The sequence below is a fragment of the Pseudophryne corroboree genome, chromosome 11 (genome assembly GCF_028390025.1).
Source record: "Pseudophryne corroboree isolate aPseCor3 chromosome 11, aPseCor3.hap2, whole genome shotgun sequence".
Lineage (NCBI taxonomy): Eukaryota > Metazoa > Chordata > Amphibia > Anura > Myobatrachidae > Pseudophryne > Pseudophryne corroboree.
Genome location: NC_086454.1, coordinates 31,561,696 through 31,580,821, shown reverse-complemented (window position 1 = coordinate 31,580,821; position 19,126 = coordinate 31,561,696). Strand labels below are relative to the sequence as shown.

The 19,126-nt window shown below is 45.7% G+C and overlaps 1 protein-coding gene and 1 non-coding gene across 2 annotated transcripts; both read right to left on the bottom strand.

The window, feature by feature from the left end:
* Positions 1 to 258: 258 nt before the first annotated feature.
* EIF4G2 (eukaryotic translation initiation factor 4 gamma 2) lies at positions 259 to 18,003 on the bottom strand. Its single transcript, XM_063946434.1, has 21 exons — positions 17,935 to 18,003; positions 16,322 to 16,558; positions 15,314 to 15,475; positions 15,015 to 15,117; positions 13,952 to 14,083; positions 13,722 to 13,788; positions 13,492 to 13,643; positions 8,087 to 8,197; positions 7,911 to 7,994; positions 7,148 to 7,246; positions 6,891 to 7,032; positions 6,642 to 6,805; positions 6,430 to 6,534; positions 6,011 to 6,121; positions 5,809 to 5,913; positions 5,037 to 5,252; positions 4,700 to 4,958; positions 4,415 to 4,619; positions 2,755 to 2,963; positions 2,555 to 2,676; positions 259 to 1,950 (listed from the first exon to the last, which is right to left on the bottom strand). Exons 2-21 carry the CDS (start codon positions 16,399 to 16,401, stop codon positions 1,882 to 1,884), a joined length of 2,697 nt encoding a protein of 898 aa, XP_063802504.1. The 5' UTR covers positions 16,402 to 16,558; positions 17,935 to 18,003; the 3' UTR covers positions 259 to 1,881.
* Positions 6,209 to 6,389, bottom strand: LOC134971131 (small nucleolar RNA SNORD97). Its single transcript, XR_010190256.1, has one exon. It is a non-coding gene; the product is annotated as a small nucleolar RNA SNORD97 (small nucleolar RNA).
* Positions 18,004 to 19,126: the final 1,123 nt, after the last annotated feature.

Here is a 19,126-nt window from a genome sequence, read left to right as displayed (position 1 = left end):
TGCAAGCCAGTGCAAATTGTGTGTGTAAAACGTTTACCTAAAATCGTAGGAGGGAAGGATTTAAACTATTCTCCTCTGCATTTGTAAGCTACATTGTAATAATCTCCAAGAGTCCCACTGGTTTCATTTGCGCACTGGTCATTGCACTTGCAACGTTCAGATTTCTGGAAGCAAATCAAGTTTTTGAACACTGGAGCCCATCGGAGTGTGGAATCAGTACCCCCACCCCCAAATAGAAATAACAGCGTCTCAAACACATTTAGTAGAAATTCATTCATTGCACTTTAATCATATGGTATTATACAGGCAGATCTGCAGCATTAAATAAAACAAAGTATCACACCCCACACATGCACATTGAAGCCACCACCTCAACAGGTCAGTACTAACACCCCTTGTGCCGACTGAGCTGCCCAGGCTTCACCATGAGGAAAACGGCACAATTTATGCCCCAAAGGAGGGAGGAGATTCTAAAACCTCTAACTGAAAGACCAGAGCAATCCAACTACGAGACAGAAGCTAATAGGGTTGGCACAATAATGCAAAAAGCACAAAAAAAACAAAAACAAGAGTTAGTGCGCACTACCACATCAAGTAAAAATGGGGTGAAAAAAAAAAAAAAGATTAAGTATTTAACCAACCGAAAGGCATCCCCGCACAGGTCTACTGCTTGTGCCATTTAATTCATTTCGAGTAGGCTGAAAGTTTTAGGTCTCATTATTGCAGCACCACCCTGTTCTGTTAGGCATTTACACAACAGTGAGAATGCACTTTCCTCAGCTACTAATGGGAGGCACGGGGCAGATGTACTAAGCCTGGAGATGGCATAAGGTAGTGTTAAACCAGTGTTCAGAGCAGTGTGATAAACGCACCAGCCAATCAGCTCCTGTTAATTTATATGTTGGAGCCAATTGGCTGGTGCGTTTATCACCTTGCACTTATCACTTCCTTATGCCTTCCCCAGGTTAATACATATGCTCCACTGTTTATTACGGCAAGTGGCCTCATCCTGATGAAAGGATCCAATACAGAGTGCCCAACGTAAAAAGGCCTCATGCGGGTGCAGCCAGCCTAAATATTGTGCACTTTTTTGTCTTGTCACATGACCATGCAATGTCAGTAAATCACACACATTAAGTATCACAATGTTTATTGATAGATACAAGTATATAAAATCAGGGCATGAACATGACTTGATAAATTAAGTAGACTTAATTTCAATACTATAATAAAGGACCAATTCATTTTCTCACCATTTTAAGCTTCACACCCACAATACCATATCTCAGGGCAGCGAACACTCTCAAAACGGAGCAGGATTTGTGCAAGTAAACCAGGTTTGTTTGTTTTTCTTAAAGACTTGTGCACTTGCCCAGGCTCAACGATATTAAAATCTAGCACAAAAAGCCCATTACTAGAGGTAGAAATACAGGCAATATATACTATTACAGCAACAACCGTCAATTACAGTTAAAAGATTCTCTGTAACAACCAAATATTGCAACAACTCAAGTATTACACTGAGCAAAGTGCATCTCTACAGTATTCAGTGTTGCTAGTCAGTTTCTCCCAACAGCCCACGTTATTCGGCAGCAAAGTCCTTGCCATAGACCACTTCTGTTGAGAACGTACGATGTAATTATTGCATGCTGCTAATACACGGATCTAAACATTACAGATACTCTAAAAAATACTGCATGGCCGACTATGATTAAGACATTACACTTAAAAACCTTATGCAGGAGGAATCCTAGCGACACGCCTCTGCATTAAATATTGCGAAAACGTTACAGCGGAATGGATTTTTCGCAGTGGTTAGGTCAAACGCGGTTACATCATAGCAACAGTATGTTTGCACAACTTAAGGCTTTGGCTGGTTCTTTAATAGACCACCTCCTCCTCAGATTCTTCCTCTTCAGCAGTCTCCAGCCAGGTCAGCCACTGGTTCACCTGCACGTTACGGCAGAAGAGACAATAATGTGTCACAACACGCAGCAATGTGCAACATGGGAGTACAAGACCTTTTATAATGCAGTCAACTAAAATTCTATGGAGTCAAATTGTTGGGAGACATGCCTCTATCATAGAACATAGGGGCTGATTCAGTAAAGATTTAGCAATAACAGAATTTGAAATACTTTTGATCGCATGCTGGGGTCCGCCCACCACAGGGCAAAGCCATCCAGCATGCTGACCGCCGCCTCCCCACCCTTCATCAAGCAGATAAAAAAATTAGGGATTCTGATCGCGGCAGTTGCATGCTGGGGTCTCTTCCCCCCCCCCCCCCCTCCCTTCTAGAACACCGTCCCTCGGCCTCCACAATGCTCCATCTAGGAAACGGTTGTTGCCGCTGCCACACCCCGCCTGATTGACAGGCAATCACATTTTCTGTGCCCCCCCCCCCCCCTCAGAAAATACAGGCACATGCGCAGGACGGGTGCTGTGCCCGCATCTTTGCAGTTGGACTGCAAACCTGAATTAGGCCCGTAGTCTGCAAAACGCATAAGGAGAACTCGCTTTATCACACGAGGCAGATGTTATTTTGCGGTCTTACCTGGAATAGAGCTTTTCCTTTCCCAGGAAACTCCTGTGTAATATCTTCTTTCCATGCCAAGAAGGCTTCTTCCTCTATAATCTCCATGTCATACAAATGGACAAAGAAGCGCAACAACATGCCTGGTCACAGGAGAGAAAAGACTGGTTAGTGTGCTGAACAGCTTATGGTTGACTGGTGGAGTGTGCAGTGACCGGTACCTTTAGGGAAGCTTTTGCTGTAGCAGTGCACTTGGAGGGCGTAGAGGGCACTGACTTGCAGATCAACATGGTCATGGAGGAACTTCTGCATTACTGGCATGAAGGAGAGCAGCAGCTGCTTCTCCTGTTCCAGCTGCTCTTTCGACGGTGAAGCAGCCTGCTCAGCATCATCCGTTGGGAAAACCTCGATCGAAATATACTGTAAAAAGCTGGGGAAAAAAAAGAAAAAAGTGTCTGTTGAGTGTCGTCACAGAAGTAGGGATTACTACTACGCTCACGAGCGTGGCAACAGACTGGACACAACAGGTGGCTTGCCTTTGGCATTACACCTGAACTATTAGTCTCTGCCTGTGATAAGCGCACACCTGTCACAGCTTGTTAACACAAATAAGTTCGTGACGAAACCAGAGCACATGATTCCCTGTCTGAAGCGGTGACCAACATAGAGAATAGGAGTTTGATAGCAGAAATTGTCCCACTGTGTCATGGCTACAATGTTACTACTCTGCTTTCCTTTTATGCAGCAACTTCAAGTTGCCTTGAAGTTTGCAAGCCATACACATTGGTGGTACAAGCATAGAAGCTGTGATTATGGTCTATTCTACAATCTAATACCAATGCTACAGGCCTTGGGAGACGCACAATAATACCTGCAGCAATTCCCAGAGTATGGCCCCAACCACAAGAGGGCCACCACCAAGCCGAGGGAGGCAGTGGAAGAGCAGCAGTGGATAAAGTGGACAGGAGCCTTAATGCCAGACATATGAAATGTCTCATGTGCGACACAGCAGTGAGGGTGTAGTCTGGGTGTGAGAAGAGGAGGCTCCATTTGGGTCTAATAACTCCATAGTACAATAGGAGGCTAGGTGGATTAACTGCGGTCTTACACCAGTTCATGCTTTAAATCATGGCAAAAGATAGTTTGAGCCACCCGTTTGTCCCTGAACAGAAAACTGGACCTACATGAGTATTATAGGACCATGTGGGATTAAAACAACCCCTCCCCCAATAACTCTTGTATTAGCTGCAATGCCAATAGCCAGATACTGAGAATCTAGTCCACACCAAACATTCAGACTGGAATATTGTCAGTGTCGACTGCTCCCAAGACGAGTCCAAGACTGCTTGACTACCAACAGTCTGCACATAACCTTTTGGCCCTTCAGCTACACAAAGGATATTGCCTAGTCATCACCGACCGATCAAGATGCAAAGAATCTGTTCTGACATTGAAGATCCCAGGTCCAGCCACACCCAGAGACTGTACTGTCTCCAGCATCAAACAAAGATGTCCTAGGAAGACCTGTCCAGACGCCCATAGCAATGTATAATTTGGGCCTACATCTGCTAAGTAGAAGGTTCAACAGTTCTGCCAGCATCAGTGCTCTGATCCCTTAACCTCATTTTCATCCTGACCGGTTAACAAGTCCTTCAGAAAAGAATGGGTTGGGGTAGTGGGGGGAAGGAATTTCCAACATGCCAGCCTGTGGTGCTTCCCACATGGGCCTAATCTGGGAAGAATGCTCCTACTACATCATTTTGGTCCATTTATGGAGGCCATGCATGCACACTAGAGACAGGGGGGGGGGGGGGGGGGGGGGGGAGTGGTACTTTTAAACAAAAGTTGGATTCTAGGAAGAGCACATAAGTTTAGACTTGCCTGGTAATCAAAATATTCACAAATCCTTTATCTACATGAAGTTTAGGAGAGATGTTATCCTTAATCCACTTGTAGATGGTTTGGGGGGAAGGATCCATCTTGATTTGTTTCAGCAACTCTTTCTCCAGCTTCATCAGCGGAAACAAGAAGCTCAGCCCCTTTCCTTCCAGGATCTCCAACATGCGGTCCTTGTTCTGATCAATTTCTAGGGGGGAAAAGTGTAGGAATCAGAGCAGTTCTGATTATCCAGATAGCTCTTTGGGCCCACACAGATGCAGGACTCACCTGGTAACATCTTCTGCATGGTCACCTTGCTCTGCTGGAACAGCTCAGTTAGCCATTCCCGGTCTTTAAGTTTTGACAGCTGCTGAAGGCAGAGCAAGAACAGAGGGAAGTGGGTGCCATTTTCCAGGGGCTGAGCCAGTTCAGAAATGCTCACCAGTTCCGCGATGATGGCACGAGCTGCAAATTGTGCCAGGTAGGATTTCACCAGGGGTATGTCTACCTCCAGTTTGGGGCACTGGTCCAGCACATTCAGGAAAGCCTGGAAGAGACGTACACCATGAGCAAGGAAGCAGAATCAGTCACCGGATCACTAACCTGCAGCAGAGAGACTCCTTACCTGCATGAAGTTGTCACTCGTGGCCACTCCCTCTTGTCGAAGTATACCAATCAATTCGCTGGCATGCTCTTTGTCTTCATCAGAGCGGTCTAGTGATTGGAGGATTATCCTACTGATCATTTCTGGGATATAGTGTTTTGGAGCTCGCATTTCTTTCACACTGTTTATGGCATCAGCCGCATTTCCATTATTCAAGTAGTCAGTCACAAATGCTTCCTGGAATGACAAAGGGTTATTTAGTAATTTTATTATTCTCCAATCAGCTTTATTACACCACCAACACCCCCAATGTCATCCATGTGGATCCCTATGAACCCTGAAGAGCTCTTGGAGCTGCAGTAGCCGCACCCTATTCAGTGCACCTGCTTGCTGCAGGCACCAACTCAAAACTGATGGCCTGTGCCTAGAGGCGTTGTTAGAGGGAAGCTGTGCCTCCTGGGATATGCTGAAAGCTTTAACGATTTGGTGCCTGGATTCCTGATCCAACACCTACAACCACGATGTTTCCCTGTGGAAACCCTATGTACCCTGCTGCAGAAAAGTATCAGTGCATAGCATTCCCATGCTGCTGGTAGATTTAGAGTTGGTACTTTCAGGGAAAGCCAGTAGCAGCAACCGAACAGATCCAATGAAAGAATGTCCTGGCCACAAACCGATCACCAATCCCAAGCAGTTGCATGCAGTTTGTGCAGTCAGTTACGATGCAGACATCGACCAGCATCCTGCTGCTCCAGCCCAGGAAAAAAGCACTATGAACAAGAACACTACTTACAGTAAGTTTAAGTAGTTCTTCTTTTGATGGTGGAGGCTTCTTTACAATCTTGGCAGGCTTCTCTTGGATGGGTGGTGGATTGGTTTTCAGGCCAAGCTGAGGTGTCTGGAGGAGATTAAAAAAAAAAAAAAAAAAAGTCAGAATTGGGTCTCAAACAGTCAAGAGACACACGCGGTCAGTAAGACACGTCATACATTCTCACCTGTCCCATGGGTGGAGTTTGTGTGCGAGGTGGCATCATACTCATCTGAGGCTGGAGCTTTGGCACTTGGTTCTTATTCATTAGGAAAGACTGAGCTGGTCTCAAGCTGATCTGAAGTTTGTTACAGAATAAAAACAAAATGTTAACCTTATCAATTAAAAGTCAGGGAAAAAAAAAAAAAAAAAAAAAAAAAAAAGTGCGCCCTCAGATCTCATAATCTTGCTCAAAGGACACTGGGTACTCCAAGAAAGGAAACAGTGGTGAAGAGGGGGGAGGGAGGGGAGAGGGCACAGGTAAAAGCAGGAAGCAATAGAGAGGGGAAAGAGGAGTCCCAGCTGTAGTCCTCGTAATAACGCGTCTTTTCTTAATCATTGGGCAACCAAAACAATGAACCTCGTCCCATCAAAGGGGGTACGTACCTCATCTGCATTAAGCTGGCCTTTTTTAATAAACCGAGGGGCCATATCCTTCGACTGCCCTTGTTGCGATAAGAGCCCCTGACTCTGGTACATCTGGCCTTGCCCCTTTAAAGAAAGAAGGGTGATTAGCATTCCAGACTGACTGAAACCAATACACATTCAAGTGAAGTCTGACTGGATTAGCAAACAATGAAACAGACTGACAATCTTACCTGGCTTTTCATAAAAGGTTTGCCTCCAATTTCACCAAACTGGGACTGTACAGGAGGTATGATGTGCCCACCATGCCCATTGAACAACTGATTTGAACGATGACGTCCCATGGTTGGGGAGAACCTGTCCTGTATAACTCCTGGACCAGTACCAATACCACTGCCTACAGGACAAACCCAGACAACATTAAGGGTGTTCAGAATAAGCAGGTTATAGAAGCCATTACGTAACAATGTGGTCTTACTGACCTGGCATCTGCCTAAACATGTCAGCAAGTCCTCCAAGAGGGTCCCGGTCAAGTTTCATTCTTGGTGGCATGAATGGTCCTTCCAAGAAGAAATCTGTTCGCATTCCTTGACCCATAGGAGCAGGAATGAAGACTCCCAGATCCTAGTGTAAAATTACAAAAAGGAGAATACTCTAACAATTGCTAATGACGATCATTCATAAGGGTGGGGGCACATTCCCGAGAGACATAAGATGGTCATGTTTAGGAGACACTCACTTTCACTGCATCTTGGCGGATTTGATTGATAGTCTTTGGTCCATTGTCAATAAAAGCTTTGCGAGGAACCCAGCCATTTCCTCGCAAATCCACTGTATCCTATAGAGGCAAGACAAGTATTAGATCAATGAAGCAAGTTTTCAGTAGCAACTTTTGCAAATATGAAAACAGGTTATTGTGATTGCCGATATACTGGGGGTCACATTATCATTTATTGTAGATTAAGACACAGGCATGGTCCTGATCAGAACATCTTTGAGGAAGAACATAAGTGACAGAAAACTGCACTTCACCGTTATATCCTAAACACAGATGTATTAGCCACAGAAAACATTTAAAAAACAAACAAAAAAAAAAACCCACCAGTATATTGTAGGGCGATTCAAATGTTTTTTTTGGAGGGGCACCCCAAGAGAGCAATTCAATTGTTGCTCTGATCTGGCACCCAAGTCCTGGTTAAGGCGTTTAAACCATGGACTCTGCACACATTTACTTCTTGCACATCAAGAGGCTGCGAGAAGTAGTCTCATCCCTGCAGCTAACTGGCATCTAAACTGAGCAACAGTTGCTCAGTTTTGTGCCCTCAAATGGTAGCTGCGAGGAAAAACAATTGAATCACTCCCTATGTTTTAAGCCAAATATATTTAGATAAAGCCAACGTTTCCAATTAATACGCTAAGCCCCAATAGCCCATCTTCCCGCCTGTTCTGACAGGAGAGTCTGCAGTAAATCCTAGAGTACAGCCAACAGACCAGATACCTACTTGCAGCAGGAAACGAATCCTTGCTGGCAATTCCTTACTAGTCTTCAAGGCGCACATCCGGGCAAAGTACTGATCCATTAAGGACTAAGGGGAGACAAAAAAGTTGTTAAAATATATACACACACACACACACATTGACAGATACAATCAATGACAAACTATAGTACAGTAGGTACCTTGGCTTTTTCGTGGTCTAATCTAGGCCCCACAGTCCTCATTATCTGACAGAGACACTCCAAATCTTCTCCCATGTCTTTAAGTTGGACCCTCTTCTTCTTTTCCAAAAGCTAAGAGACACTAGCAATTACTACAGGCTGACAGACCCAAGCACAGTTTAGGAACGGAAGGAAAAATCCTACAAGTGTATAGTAACCAAATATTTGATTGCAGGCTTAGTAACGAGATATTAAAATAGGATTTTAATTACCTACCAGTAAATCCTTTTCTCGTAGTCCATAAGGAATACTGGGGTCACTTAGTACGATGGGGATATAGATGGTGTCAAGGAGTCGGTGAACTTTAAATTTCTTCAACTGGGTGTGCTGGCTCCTCCCCTCTATACCCCCTCCCACAGCCAGTCTAGGTAAAAAAAAAAAAAAAAAAAAAAAAGTGCCCAAAGGAGAATGGACATACTTGAGAGAAGGAACATAACGAGTGGTGAGATTCACACACTAAAAAAAAAAAAAAAAAAAAAAAAAAAAACGACCAGCAACGGCTGGTAACAAAAAAACAGCTGAACAGGTTAAAAAAAAAACAAAAAAAAAAAAAAAAAAAAACCCTGCAGAAAAGTCAGGCGCACAGTATCTCTCATGGACTACGAGAAAAGGATTTACTGGTAGTGATTCCTTGTTCGTGCTCTGATGCGTGGAACAAGGGTTGCCCTGCTTCTAAGCAGTCCATTGCTCGTTGGCGGCTTAGGCTGACTATCCTTCAGGCCTATGTGTCGGCAGCCTTACCTGTTCCTCAGTCTCTGAAGGCCCACTCTACAAGATCGGCGGGTTCTTCCTGGGCGGCTGCCCGTTGAGTCTCAGCCTTGCACCTATGCCGAGCTGCTACCTGGTTGGGGAAGAACTCCTTTGAAGTTCTACAAGTTTGATACCCAGTTTGGGCAGGCGGTACTGCAGATGTCTCTGCCCGTTCTGGTAGCTTTGGGACATTCCCATCGTACCAAGTAACCCCAGTTTCTGATCAGAGCCGTTTTCTTGACAGATCTTCAAGGCTCACATAGCATCCAATGCCTCCGGAGGAGCAGAAGTGCCAGAACTTGATGGAACCACAATAGGTTGATTCAAGTGGAACGCAGAGACAACCTTCGGCAGCAATTGCTGCAGAGTCCTGAGCTTCGCTCAGTCCTCCTAAAAGAACAAGTACATAAGGCCCCCCAATTCTGAGACACACCTAGTAGAAGTCAGGGCCAGTAACGTTACCGTCTACCACGCAAGGTACTTGTCTTCTACAGACAACGGTTCAAACCAGGACTGTAGAAAATTCAATACCACATTCAAATCCCAGGGTGCAGTTGATGGCACAAAGGGAGGCTGTATGTGAAGTACCCCTTTGAAGAAAGTCTGAACTTCTGACAACACTGCCAAATTCTGGAAGAAAATAGGAGGGACGAAATCTGGACCTTAAGGGAGCTCAGACGTAAGCCCATATCCACTCCAGCCTGCAGGAAATGCTGGAAGTGTCCCAGGTTAAAATCTGCAGAAGGATACAGGCGCTTCTTGCACCAAGAGATATCTCCTCCAGATACGATTGTAGTGCTTTGACGTCACAGGCTTCCTTGCCTGAACTGTGGTTGCAATACATTTTTTTGGAAAGGCCTTTGCAAGCTAGGATGTTCCGCTCAACTGCCAAACAAAGCCACCGTAAGTCTGGGTAGACGAACGGTCCCTGTTGAAGATCTCCTCAGTGGCAGAGGCCAAGGGTCTTCGACAGACATGTCCAGAAGATCCATGTACCATGACCTCAGAGGCCAGACTGTGGGAATCAGAATTGCCTGGACTACGATGCCCAATTCTCTAGCACCCTTGGGAGCAACGGAATCAGATAAACCAAATCTGTAAGTCCACGGTGGCGTCAGTGCATCCACTGCCATCGCCTGAGGTTCTCTGGTTCTTAATACTGGTGAAGCTTCTGGTTAAGCAGAGAAGCCATCAGATCGATCTGCGGGCAGCCCCACAGGTCGGTGATCTGTTTAAACACCTACGGGAGGAGGCCTCTCCCCCCCTTGTGGAGGTCGTGACGACTCAAGAAGTCCACTTCCCAGTTGTCCATCTCCGGAATAAAGATGGCCAACATTGCTCTTGCATTTTTTTCTGCATTTGTTCCTCCCTGTCAACGGATGTATGCCACTGCTGTGGCTTTCCGACAACTTGAATGGCCTGATCCTGGAGCAGAGGAGAGGCCTGAAGCAGGGCGTTGTAGATCGTTTGAAGTACCAGAATGTTGATCTGAAGTAGAGCTTCGTGGGTTGATCACCTGCCCTGGAACCGAGCCCCTCTGGTGACCGCTCCACATCTCCACAGACTTGCGTCTTCTGAGGTGGATCCAATCCCGAAACTTCGACCTTCCAGCAGGTTTGGACTGTATCCACCACAGGAGGGAAATCCTGGCTCGAGGTGAGAGACGCATGATCCGATGCATCTGAAGATGTGATCGGGACCACTTGCTCAGGAGTTCCAAGTGAAATGTTCTGGCATGGAACCTTCTGTACTAGATAGTCTCGTATAAGGCTACCATCTTTCCCAACAATCGTATGCAAAGATGGATGGAGATCCGATTCAGCCTTAAAACCGCTCGTACCATCTCCTGGAGCATCCTTGCCTTGTCCTCTGGGAGGAATACCTTCTGAGCCACTGTATCCAGAAACATTCCCAGCAACAGGAGCCACCGAGTTGGCTCTAGTTCAGATTTCTGCAAATTTAGAAACCACCCATGTGACAGAAGCTGAATAGTGCGGTTAATATTGAGCAATAGAAGCGCCCTGGATCTCGCCTTTATCAAGAGATCTAGGTAAGGGACGATGTTGACCCCCTGGACTCGGAGACGAAACAATTTTCAACATCACCTTCATGAAGACCCTCTGAGCCGTGGACAAGCCGAAGGACAGTGCCTGGAACTGGTAGTTGTCGTTCAGCAGGGCAAACCACAGGTAAGCCTGGTGAGGTGGCCAAATCGGGATATGGAGATAAGCATCCTTTATATCCAGCGAACTCCTGTTATTCCAAACCCAACATTATTGCTCGCAAGGATTCCATCTTGAACCTGAAGACAGTTAGGTAAGGGTTCAAGGATCTTCGGTTCAAAATGGGCCTTACCGAACCATCCGGATTTGGTACCACAAACAGGTTGTAGTAGTAACCCTCTCCGTGTTGTCGCAGTGGCACTGGAACAATGACCTGGGGACTGGACCAACTTCAGGATGGCCTGTTGCAGTGTAACTCACGTATCCTCAAACTGGTAAGCTTGATTTCTAAGAATCGGTGTGGAGGAGCACTGTCAAACTGCAGCTTGTAGTCCTGAGAAATTAGCTCCCTTACCCAGGCATCCTGGCAGGAGCTCTCAGATGCAGCTGAAGTGACAACCAAGCTCCCACCTTGAGATTTCCTCAGGGTGGGGTTGGGGGCATCATGCGAGGCCTTGGTGGAAGCAGAGCTCATGCTTTGTTCCTGACAACCTGCAGTGGTTCGTTCTAGTCTTGCCTCTAACAGCATTTGAAGCTCCTCTGGCTCTTGACCTAAATCTAGTGGTCCAAAAGGACGGTCCCGGATAGGAGCGCCTGGCCGGCGGGGCCCCAGAGGGGAAAAAAACATGGATTTCTCCGCAGTAGCTTTTTAAATCCATGTGTCCAACTCAACCCCAAACAGCCTCAACACTGCACTTAAAATCTGCATCCGCTATCCACTGACGCAGCCACAAAGTTCTGCACGCGGACACTGCCATGGCAGTAGTCTTTGCATTAATACCGCCCATCTCCTTGATAGAATCACACAAGACTCGTGCAGTATCCTGAACATGTTTTACCAGTGTAACCATATTCAGAGACATATCCCCTGCAAGGCCCTCTTGTATCTGGCCCACCCAGCTGTGAATTGCACGAGTCATCCAGCAACCCGCTATCACAGGTCTTTGTGACATACCAGCTGCTGTGTAAATAGACTAATGTAGTCTATTTTTCTATCCCCAGGATCCTTTAAGGCAGAGGTGCCAGGCACTGGTAATATCACCTATTTAGATAGGCGCAAGACTGATGCGTCCACAGCAGGGGGAGTCTTCCCAATTTTTCCTGACTTCAAGGGGTAAATGGGAAAGGGTTCAGAAAGCATCTTGTCACCTGGAATTTATAAGGGTTTTTCCAGGCTAACTTAATCATGTCATCTAGTTCCTTTGAATCAGGGAAGGTAACGCTAACTCTTTTCTGTGAGAAGAACTGTTGTACTGCAGGGTCTTCTGCTGGGATTTTTAATACATTCCTGATAGCAAGTATGAGGGGCTCAATCCCCTAATAAGTTCCAGCTCTTCCCCCTCCTCCAGTCCCTCTACATCAGATTCGAGTGTAAGTCAGGCAGCCCATGCTTATGTGGGCCTGAGCTAGGGAGAGGGGTCTGTCATCCGTTTTTGCAACCAGGTCTGCTACAACATCTTTTGACTAGTTGCAAAGAGCTGAGAGGACATGTCTGCCATAATGGATTTTATAGACCCTAACCAGGATGGCTCCTGAACCTCCCCCCAGCTGCCTCACTAATTTGGGAGGACTGACTACATAGTTCACATGAGGGTGAACCAGCCACGGAAGGGGGGAAACTGGCATTACATACCATGCGTAATTGGTGTTTTACCATGTTTATAGGCGGCAAAACACTCACACACAAACAGTACAAGCTAGCCTGCCCAGACTGGTATGCAAGTAGGAGACCTGACCCAGAGATAAAAGGACCAGCACACCAAGCCTAGCAAACTCCGTAAGACTGTAGGCTATTAATACACTGAAGCCGTGTAAACACCGGAGCTTGTGGCTGTCGCAGGACAGAAACATCATTTGCAGATCTCTCCCTTACTAACACCCCTGTACCCGTTTCCTGCATATCTGGAGTGTCCCCCTGGAGGAGCAGTGTGCTGTGGTGCTCTGCAAGCAGAGGAAGGTGCAAGGAAGCCGCTGATCCTGCTACGAGTTAGCTCCACCCCCTGTGACAGCGCCAAAGCTATGCGTTTTATTTATATTGGCCAAAATCTTCAAACGAAGTATGAATACTTCGTTTCCACCTTATCGCTACCGGTGTAAAAACCATTTAAAAGAAACTGAAGAAAAATCCTCTGAGGGCACATTTTTCTAAACTGGCTGTGGGAGGGGTTATACAGGGGAGGAGCCAGCACAACCAGTTGAAGAACTTTGAAGTGCACTGGCTCCTTTGGACCCCATCTATACCCCAATTGTACTAAATGACCCCAGTATCCCTTATGGATGCTAGAGAAAGTGTAACTGGTAACTGCACTCTGTGTGCAGACAGAACATAATAGATTCTCTTCTGCCGATGGGCTACATAGACCTATATTATCAATGGCTGAACGCCATACTTACTGTTTTGATGCACTTATGAAGGATAGACTCGTGAATAAGATCAAGCTTGCCAAGCTCTCCAATAAACTTGATGTTCCCCAGCATCTTGATCTTCGCAATGGCTCTCTGTTCCTCTTCCTCAGGAAGGAGGGGACTGTCGCGCTTGTCATATACTGGAGGGAAAAATCCACATTAACGTATGGACAGGATTGTCTTCCAGAAACACAACCACCAACTTACAGATCACTTACTCTCAACATTTCTGGTTCTGTTCTCGAATTCATCTTGAAGTTTGGAAATTAGGAGGCGTCTAAACGTCTGTGGGAGAAGAGACTGGGAGTTAGCAGTCCGTTCCTATACATTACTGCCATGGTACAGAGGGGCAGAAGAGGAAAAGGAGCAGCATGGAGAGCCATCTGTACAGACTATCACAAAACGAGTGCTCCACCAGGTTTATGGGTCAGGGATATAGGAGACTCACTGTGCTTTGCTTCTGCCCTGGTTGACCCTCTGGTGCTGGGCCATCAAAGTTTGGTGCTTCTTCTGCTAATCGCAGACATAGCTGAGCGTAGAGTGAGCTGTACTTTGGCTCTTCGAGGGCTTTGTCTACAATCTGAAAGAAAGGTTACAATCATTTAAAGAGTGGTCTTCTCCCATCAGCAATAAGAAGACTGCAAGGCTGGACACTTAGATTAGTACTATACTGTAACCTGCAATGGTTACATAACCTGGTGCCTCCTTTCTAGGACCTGTTAACAGATCATATAGTTCTACAGCAGGGGTGGCCAAACAGTTGATCGCGGACATGCGACCAGTCGATTGCGATCCGCCGCCCATCCACCCGAAGCCGCGCCTCTTCTGCCTGCCGCCCTGCCCCTCACTCTGGTCTCCGGCAGTGACGGCGGAGTGTATTGCTCAGATCAGGCGCCGGTTCGTTAGCCAATCAGAGCTCACAGACCGGCGCCTGATTTGAGATATACACGCTGCCGTCACCACCGGAGATCAGACAGAGGCAGGGCGGCAGGCAGGCAGAAGCGCACGCTGTGCTCTCAACACACAGCACGGCGAGCGGCACTGTGGGGGCATATGTGTGAGGTTTTACCTGTGGGGGCCAATGTGTTATTTCGTGTGAGACAGTCGACACTGTGCAGCGAGGCTACATCCTTTTTTGTTACGTCACGCCCCTTTTTGGGTGCGCACCTGCGGCGCACGCTATTATTCCACCGAGGTAGATCACAAAAGCTTTTCAGCTTTCAAAGTAGATTGCCGACTCCAAAAGTCTGTCCACCCCTGGTCTACAGCTTGAAGTGAAACAAGGCAGAAGAGGCTCAACCTAGCGCAAGATATCAAGAACACATCTACGATGAATGCTGCCTGCCAACAAGTGACCGGGTGGGAGACAGACCAGATTCTGAAACAGAAGCAATCCTTATAGGAGGCAGGTACACTATTACACATTAATGAGAAGATGTTAATCTGGCACAGAAGGGGTGCTACTACAACAATTAAGATTTGTCCCCCCACCACCCCAACTTCCCACTTACAAGCAGTGTGACTCCTTTCAGGATGAGTTTGGAATCTACACCCGCATTAAGGAGCTCAAGGCATAGCTTGTCAAACTTCTCAGGAGCAAGCTTGTTTAAGATGCTGGAAAAGAAGAGACTGAGCATTAGGCAACACTTAGATTGCAGGCAAGAGTTCCATACATTTACCTTCCAGTAGCATAGTTTACACACAGACACATAACTATGGGTTATGTCATACTGTCTGGCTACAGCCGCAGGTCACCGATCAGGTAGATGCAGTCACTGACAGGGATGGGAGCCATTTCTCTGGCACTTACCCTCTTACTTTCCTAAAGATTGCATCGTGCCGTTCTTTCTCACTTGCGGAGGTGTGCGCAGTGTTGTTGGCGGAGTTATTTGAGGAGTTAACATCTCGTCTAGTGCTTCGTGAAGGAATCCATCTCTGAACGCCAGGCCCTGGGGTTTTCCCCAGGTACTCGCTGAAGAAAATACAAAGAATGGACTTAGAATAGACCAATTATTTTTTTTTACCTCCCACCAAAATAACCAACACATTCCACAACTCTACCCCCCCCCCCCAATCACAGTGCTTCCTATTAAATGGTCAATTTGCTAAAGAACCTACATAATCCTGAAACAGTTGCTGTGGGACAATAAGATAATGGAGCAAATCTCAGTAGGTTCTGGGATTAGCAAGAATGATGTGTGCTATAATAGGTTAATGTTAACCCCCTCTTAAATTGTACAGTAATGGGCATGAAATGTAAGATATTAAACACTCAGAAATCCTAACAGCTGTGCTCATTTGTATGCAACAGTGTAAATAACCATTAAGTCATATAGCAGGGGTAAGGGAGAGGACACACTTTATCTAGTAACAGGGAACACATTTGGTTTAGACTCCTAAGGAGGAAGACTTGGGGTACTAAACAAGCCTGCTCAGTGTCAGTAAGGTGTGTTCTAGGGTCATACGCCACATCTTGGGATGGTAAATTCTGGGAGTAGGCTAATGTTCTCATCAAGCTTCCCCTTAAAAAGGGGCTGCTATCAAGAACTACTTGAGGTATTAAGAGCCAATCCCTAAAATTGTAACAGTAGGTCAAAATAAGGCTTGTGGTTACGGTGACATGAGGTCTGAAGACCTAATATAGAAGGCAATACTATAGAAAAATTCAGAAGTCTCCTTTAGCAGGAAGACAAAGTTACCAGTTAAACAGAAACCTGAGGAAAAAAAAATATTTAAAAAAATATATGGGGAATCTTCTTTCAAAGACAAGACCCAGCACTGAGGCATTTTAATAAACTTGCTCTCAAAGTATACACACCAGCGTTTCCGCGCGGCTGGGTTACTGTGCGATACAGGCGCACAACCCGCGGAGTCTGCTCCAACTAATGCGCGCTGCATGCAACTGCACGTCGCGCAGATGTATTAATGAAAATACACCAGTGCTTTAGCGACTGGGGGAGTGGGGGGTGTTTGGGTCTCTCAGACGATCTTCTCCGGTTGCGTAATTCCACCTAATCAAAATCCTGGTAAAACACTGATGATCACAGCTTTCCACCTGCCAATGAGCAAACGTGGGACAAAGAGCCAAAATGAGGGATACATGCTGGAAATAGTGCGTTTACCTGGATAAAAAGAGGGCCCCTTATAGTTCTTAGCCAAGATTGTTATTTAATTACAGACAATATAGAAAATCTATGGGTCAGCAGCAAATAGGCCTCAACCTCAAGATACTGCACATAAATTACATGACTACTGGACTGGCCTGGGATGAGCAAAGTGGCAGCGCTATGTAACAGGCTAGCAGGGCGACCCTATTAGCATTACAAGGTATAGATCTCTTCATGGTCTCATTTAAAAATAAAATATAGAAAAACACCAGACTTGGTTAGAAGCCAAACAGAATATTGGGAAGGTTTGGAGATAACTGGAGAACTTTATAAACTATTTTATTGGTAATTTCATTTTATTTTTATAGCAGGAGGGGGGGGGGGGGGGGGTTGTTTGTTTTTATATCTCCAAAGCAGACCTCTGTACATATTCCATCCAACCTACTCTATCTCCAATACATTATGAAGAAAGCACTACCAGAGCTTGGCATAGGGATTACTTGGCACATGGCTTGCATCGATGTGGGAACATTAGTGACATTCATATTTGGGAAGAGGGGAGGGTGGGCGGGGGAGAATTCAAATGTTCTGTGCGCAAAATGGTCATCTGCCACACCAATTCAATTGTTGCTCTGATCAGACACCCATTAGCTGCATCAGTTAAGTGCCAAAACCAAGACTTCAGGCGCCTAATCAAGACCTTCAGACAGGTTTAGCCACATTGTGCAGCTAAACCCAGATCCGTCAGACGCTTTTACTACAAACGGCCTTCTCATCAGTTCAACAATTGAATTGTTCCAATAAACTTATAGAAACCCAGTAAGGGGTGCACAGAACATTCATATTGCCCCCATGCGCTAACCTTGGAGAGAGACCAAGCGGGCAGAAATAACGTACCAGTCAACCAGCTACTAACTGCCATCTTACAGGCAGGGTTTTAAAGAGGACAGTTAGGAGCAGATTGGTTGGTACTTTATATCAGTCTACTACTTCATCAATCTCCAAGGCTTAGTAAATAGACCCCATATGCTACAGAGCATCCATGGCACATCCCATTTTAGTTAGTTGATGTACACTGAAGGTCTGTCTTTTTAATGGTGTAGCTCAACAGGAAGCCAAAGTCTGTTACCACGTAGTGAACACCACACAGGTCACAGTGAAGCCCCAACACACATGTACTTGGCAAACACAAAGGTCTACGCGACCTGTAAACGCAAGTGGCAGTATAAAAGGGCCTACCCACTGTAGCGTTTTGAACATTTGCTATGTACATGTGGTCATGGTTCATGAGCCAAGCAACCACAAACATTAAAGCGACAAGTACCTGTTTCCGACAGTCTTGGTGTAGTGCAGAGAGGCACCCCTACCTCCTCCACCTGACGAAGCACTGCAAAGAGAAACCAGCAGAAATCCATGATAAGTCACACATGCAGATACAATAAAGCAATATCTACAGTGGGAATAGGACCAGTTATACAGTAGGGTGCACCATCAGTTATTATCTGGGGACATGCAGGGTAGATGCATGAGACCCCACCCCCATTTAAATTACTACAGCAATGAAATCTGGCACAATTGCCCCAGTAATATAGGGATCAGGCTATACACGCCGGACAACTATCCAGTATCTAATTGTTTACAGTAGGGGGGTGTCTGATGCCTTGTACATAGGCATTCCCAATGAAGAACATCTTTTATAGATTTGTACAGGAATACATAAAATTTGTCAGCACACTGGACAAAAGATAAGGAAATAAAGCCTCAATGACATCTAAAGCACACACGGGCCTATGGCACAAGTTTACGTTCCATGGTTTGCAGCAGAGCTTCATTCATCTTTTAGCGTAATAAAATATTCCATCTGCGCAGCACAGAGCTCACCTGAAACGAGAAGCACCCCCTTCTTCAATCGCACTCTCCACTTTGGCGGCTTGATAACCAAGAATGTTCAAAAAAAGAATAAATATTCAATGGGCAGGGTGGGGAGGGGGACACTCGCTGAAAGAGAAAAAGAGAACAGCGTTAGTGCCCAGAAGATGACGACAAGTCAAACACAGCTAGACGGCCAATAACGTCACAGGAACATTGTGAAATTTAGGCAGCAAAAACACTGGTGGGTTTGTTCTGATCTGCTAACACAACGTACTAAACACAGGCACAGTGTTAAACAAACTGTCTCAACAATTTAATATTATTGCGGAAGTTAGTCTTCCTTAAAAAATAAAAAAACACTAACTAAATAGCACCTGTATGCATTATATCAGTGGACAACTGGAAAAGCCTCCCATCAGAGGTGGTAGAGGCTAAAACAGAAAAGCAATTTAAACATGCTCGGGATATGAATAAGGATATCATTACACAAAAATAAGTCTTATACAAGGTTTGAAATTTAAATATGGTTAAAAAAAAAAAAAAATGGGCCCGACGAGATGGGCCAAGTGGTTCTTATCTGCCGTCAAATTCCATATTTTGAGATACAATAGATGGCATCTTGTACATTCTAAATACAATATCAA

Coding starts and splice junctions, on each gene's coding strand:
- EIF4G2 (XM_063946434.1), bottom strand. CDS start 16,401: ATGCAGCGCGCATTAGTTGGAGCAGACTCCGCGGGTTGTGCGCCTGTA. Junction 7,995..8,086: donor TAGACCACGAAAAAGCCAAG/GTACCTACTGTA, acceptor GTCTCCCCTTAG/TCCTTAATGGATCAGTACTT. Junction 5,914..6,010: donor AAACTCCACCCATGGGACAG/GTGAGAATGTAT, acceptor AATCTCCTCCAG/ACACCTCAGCTTGGCCTGAA.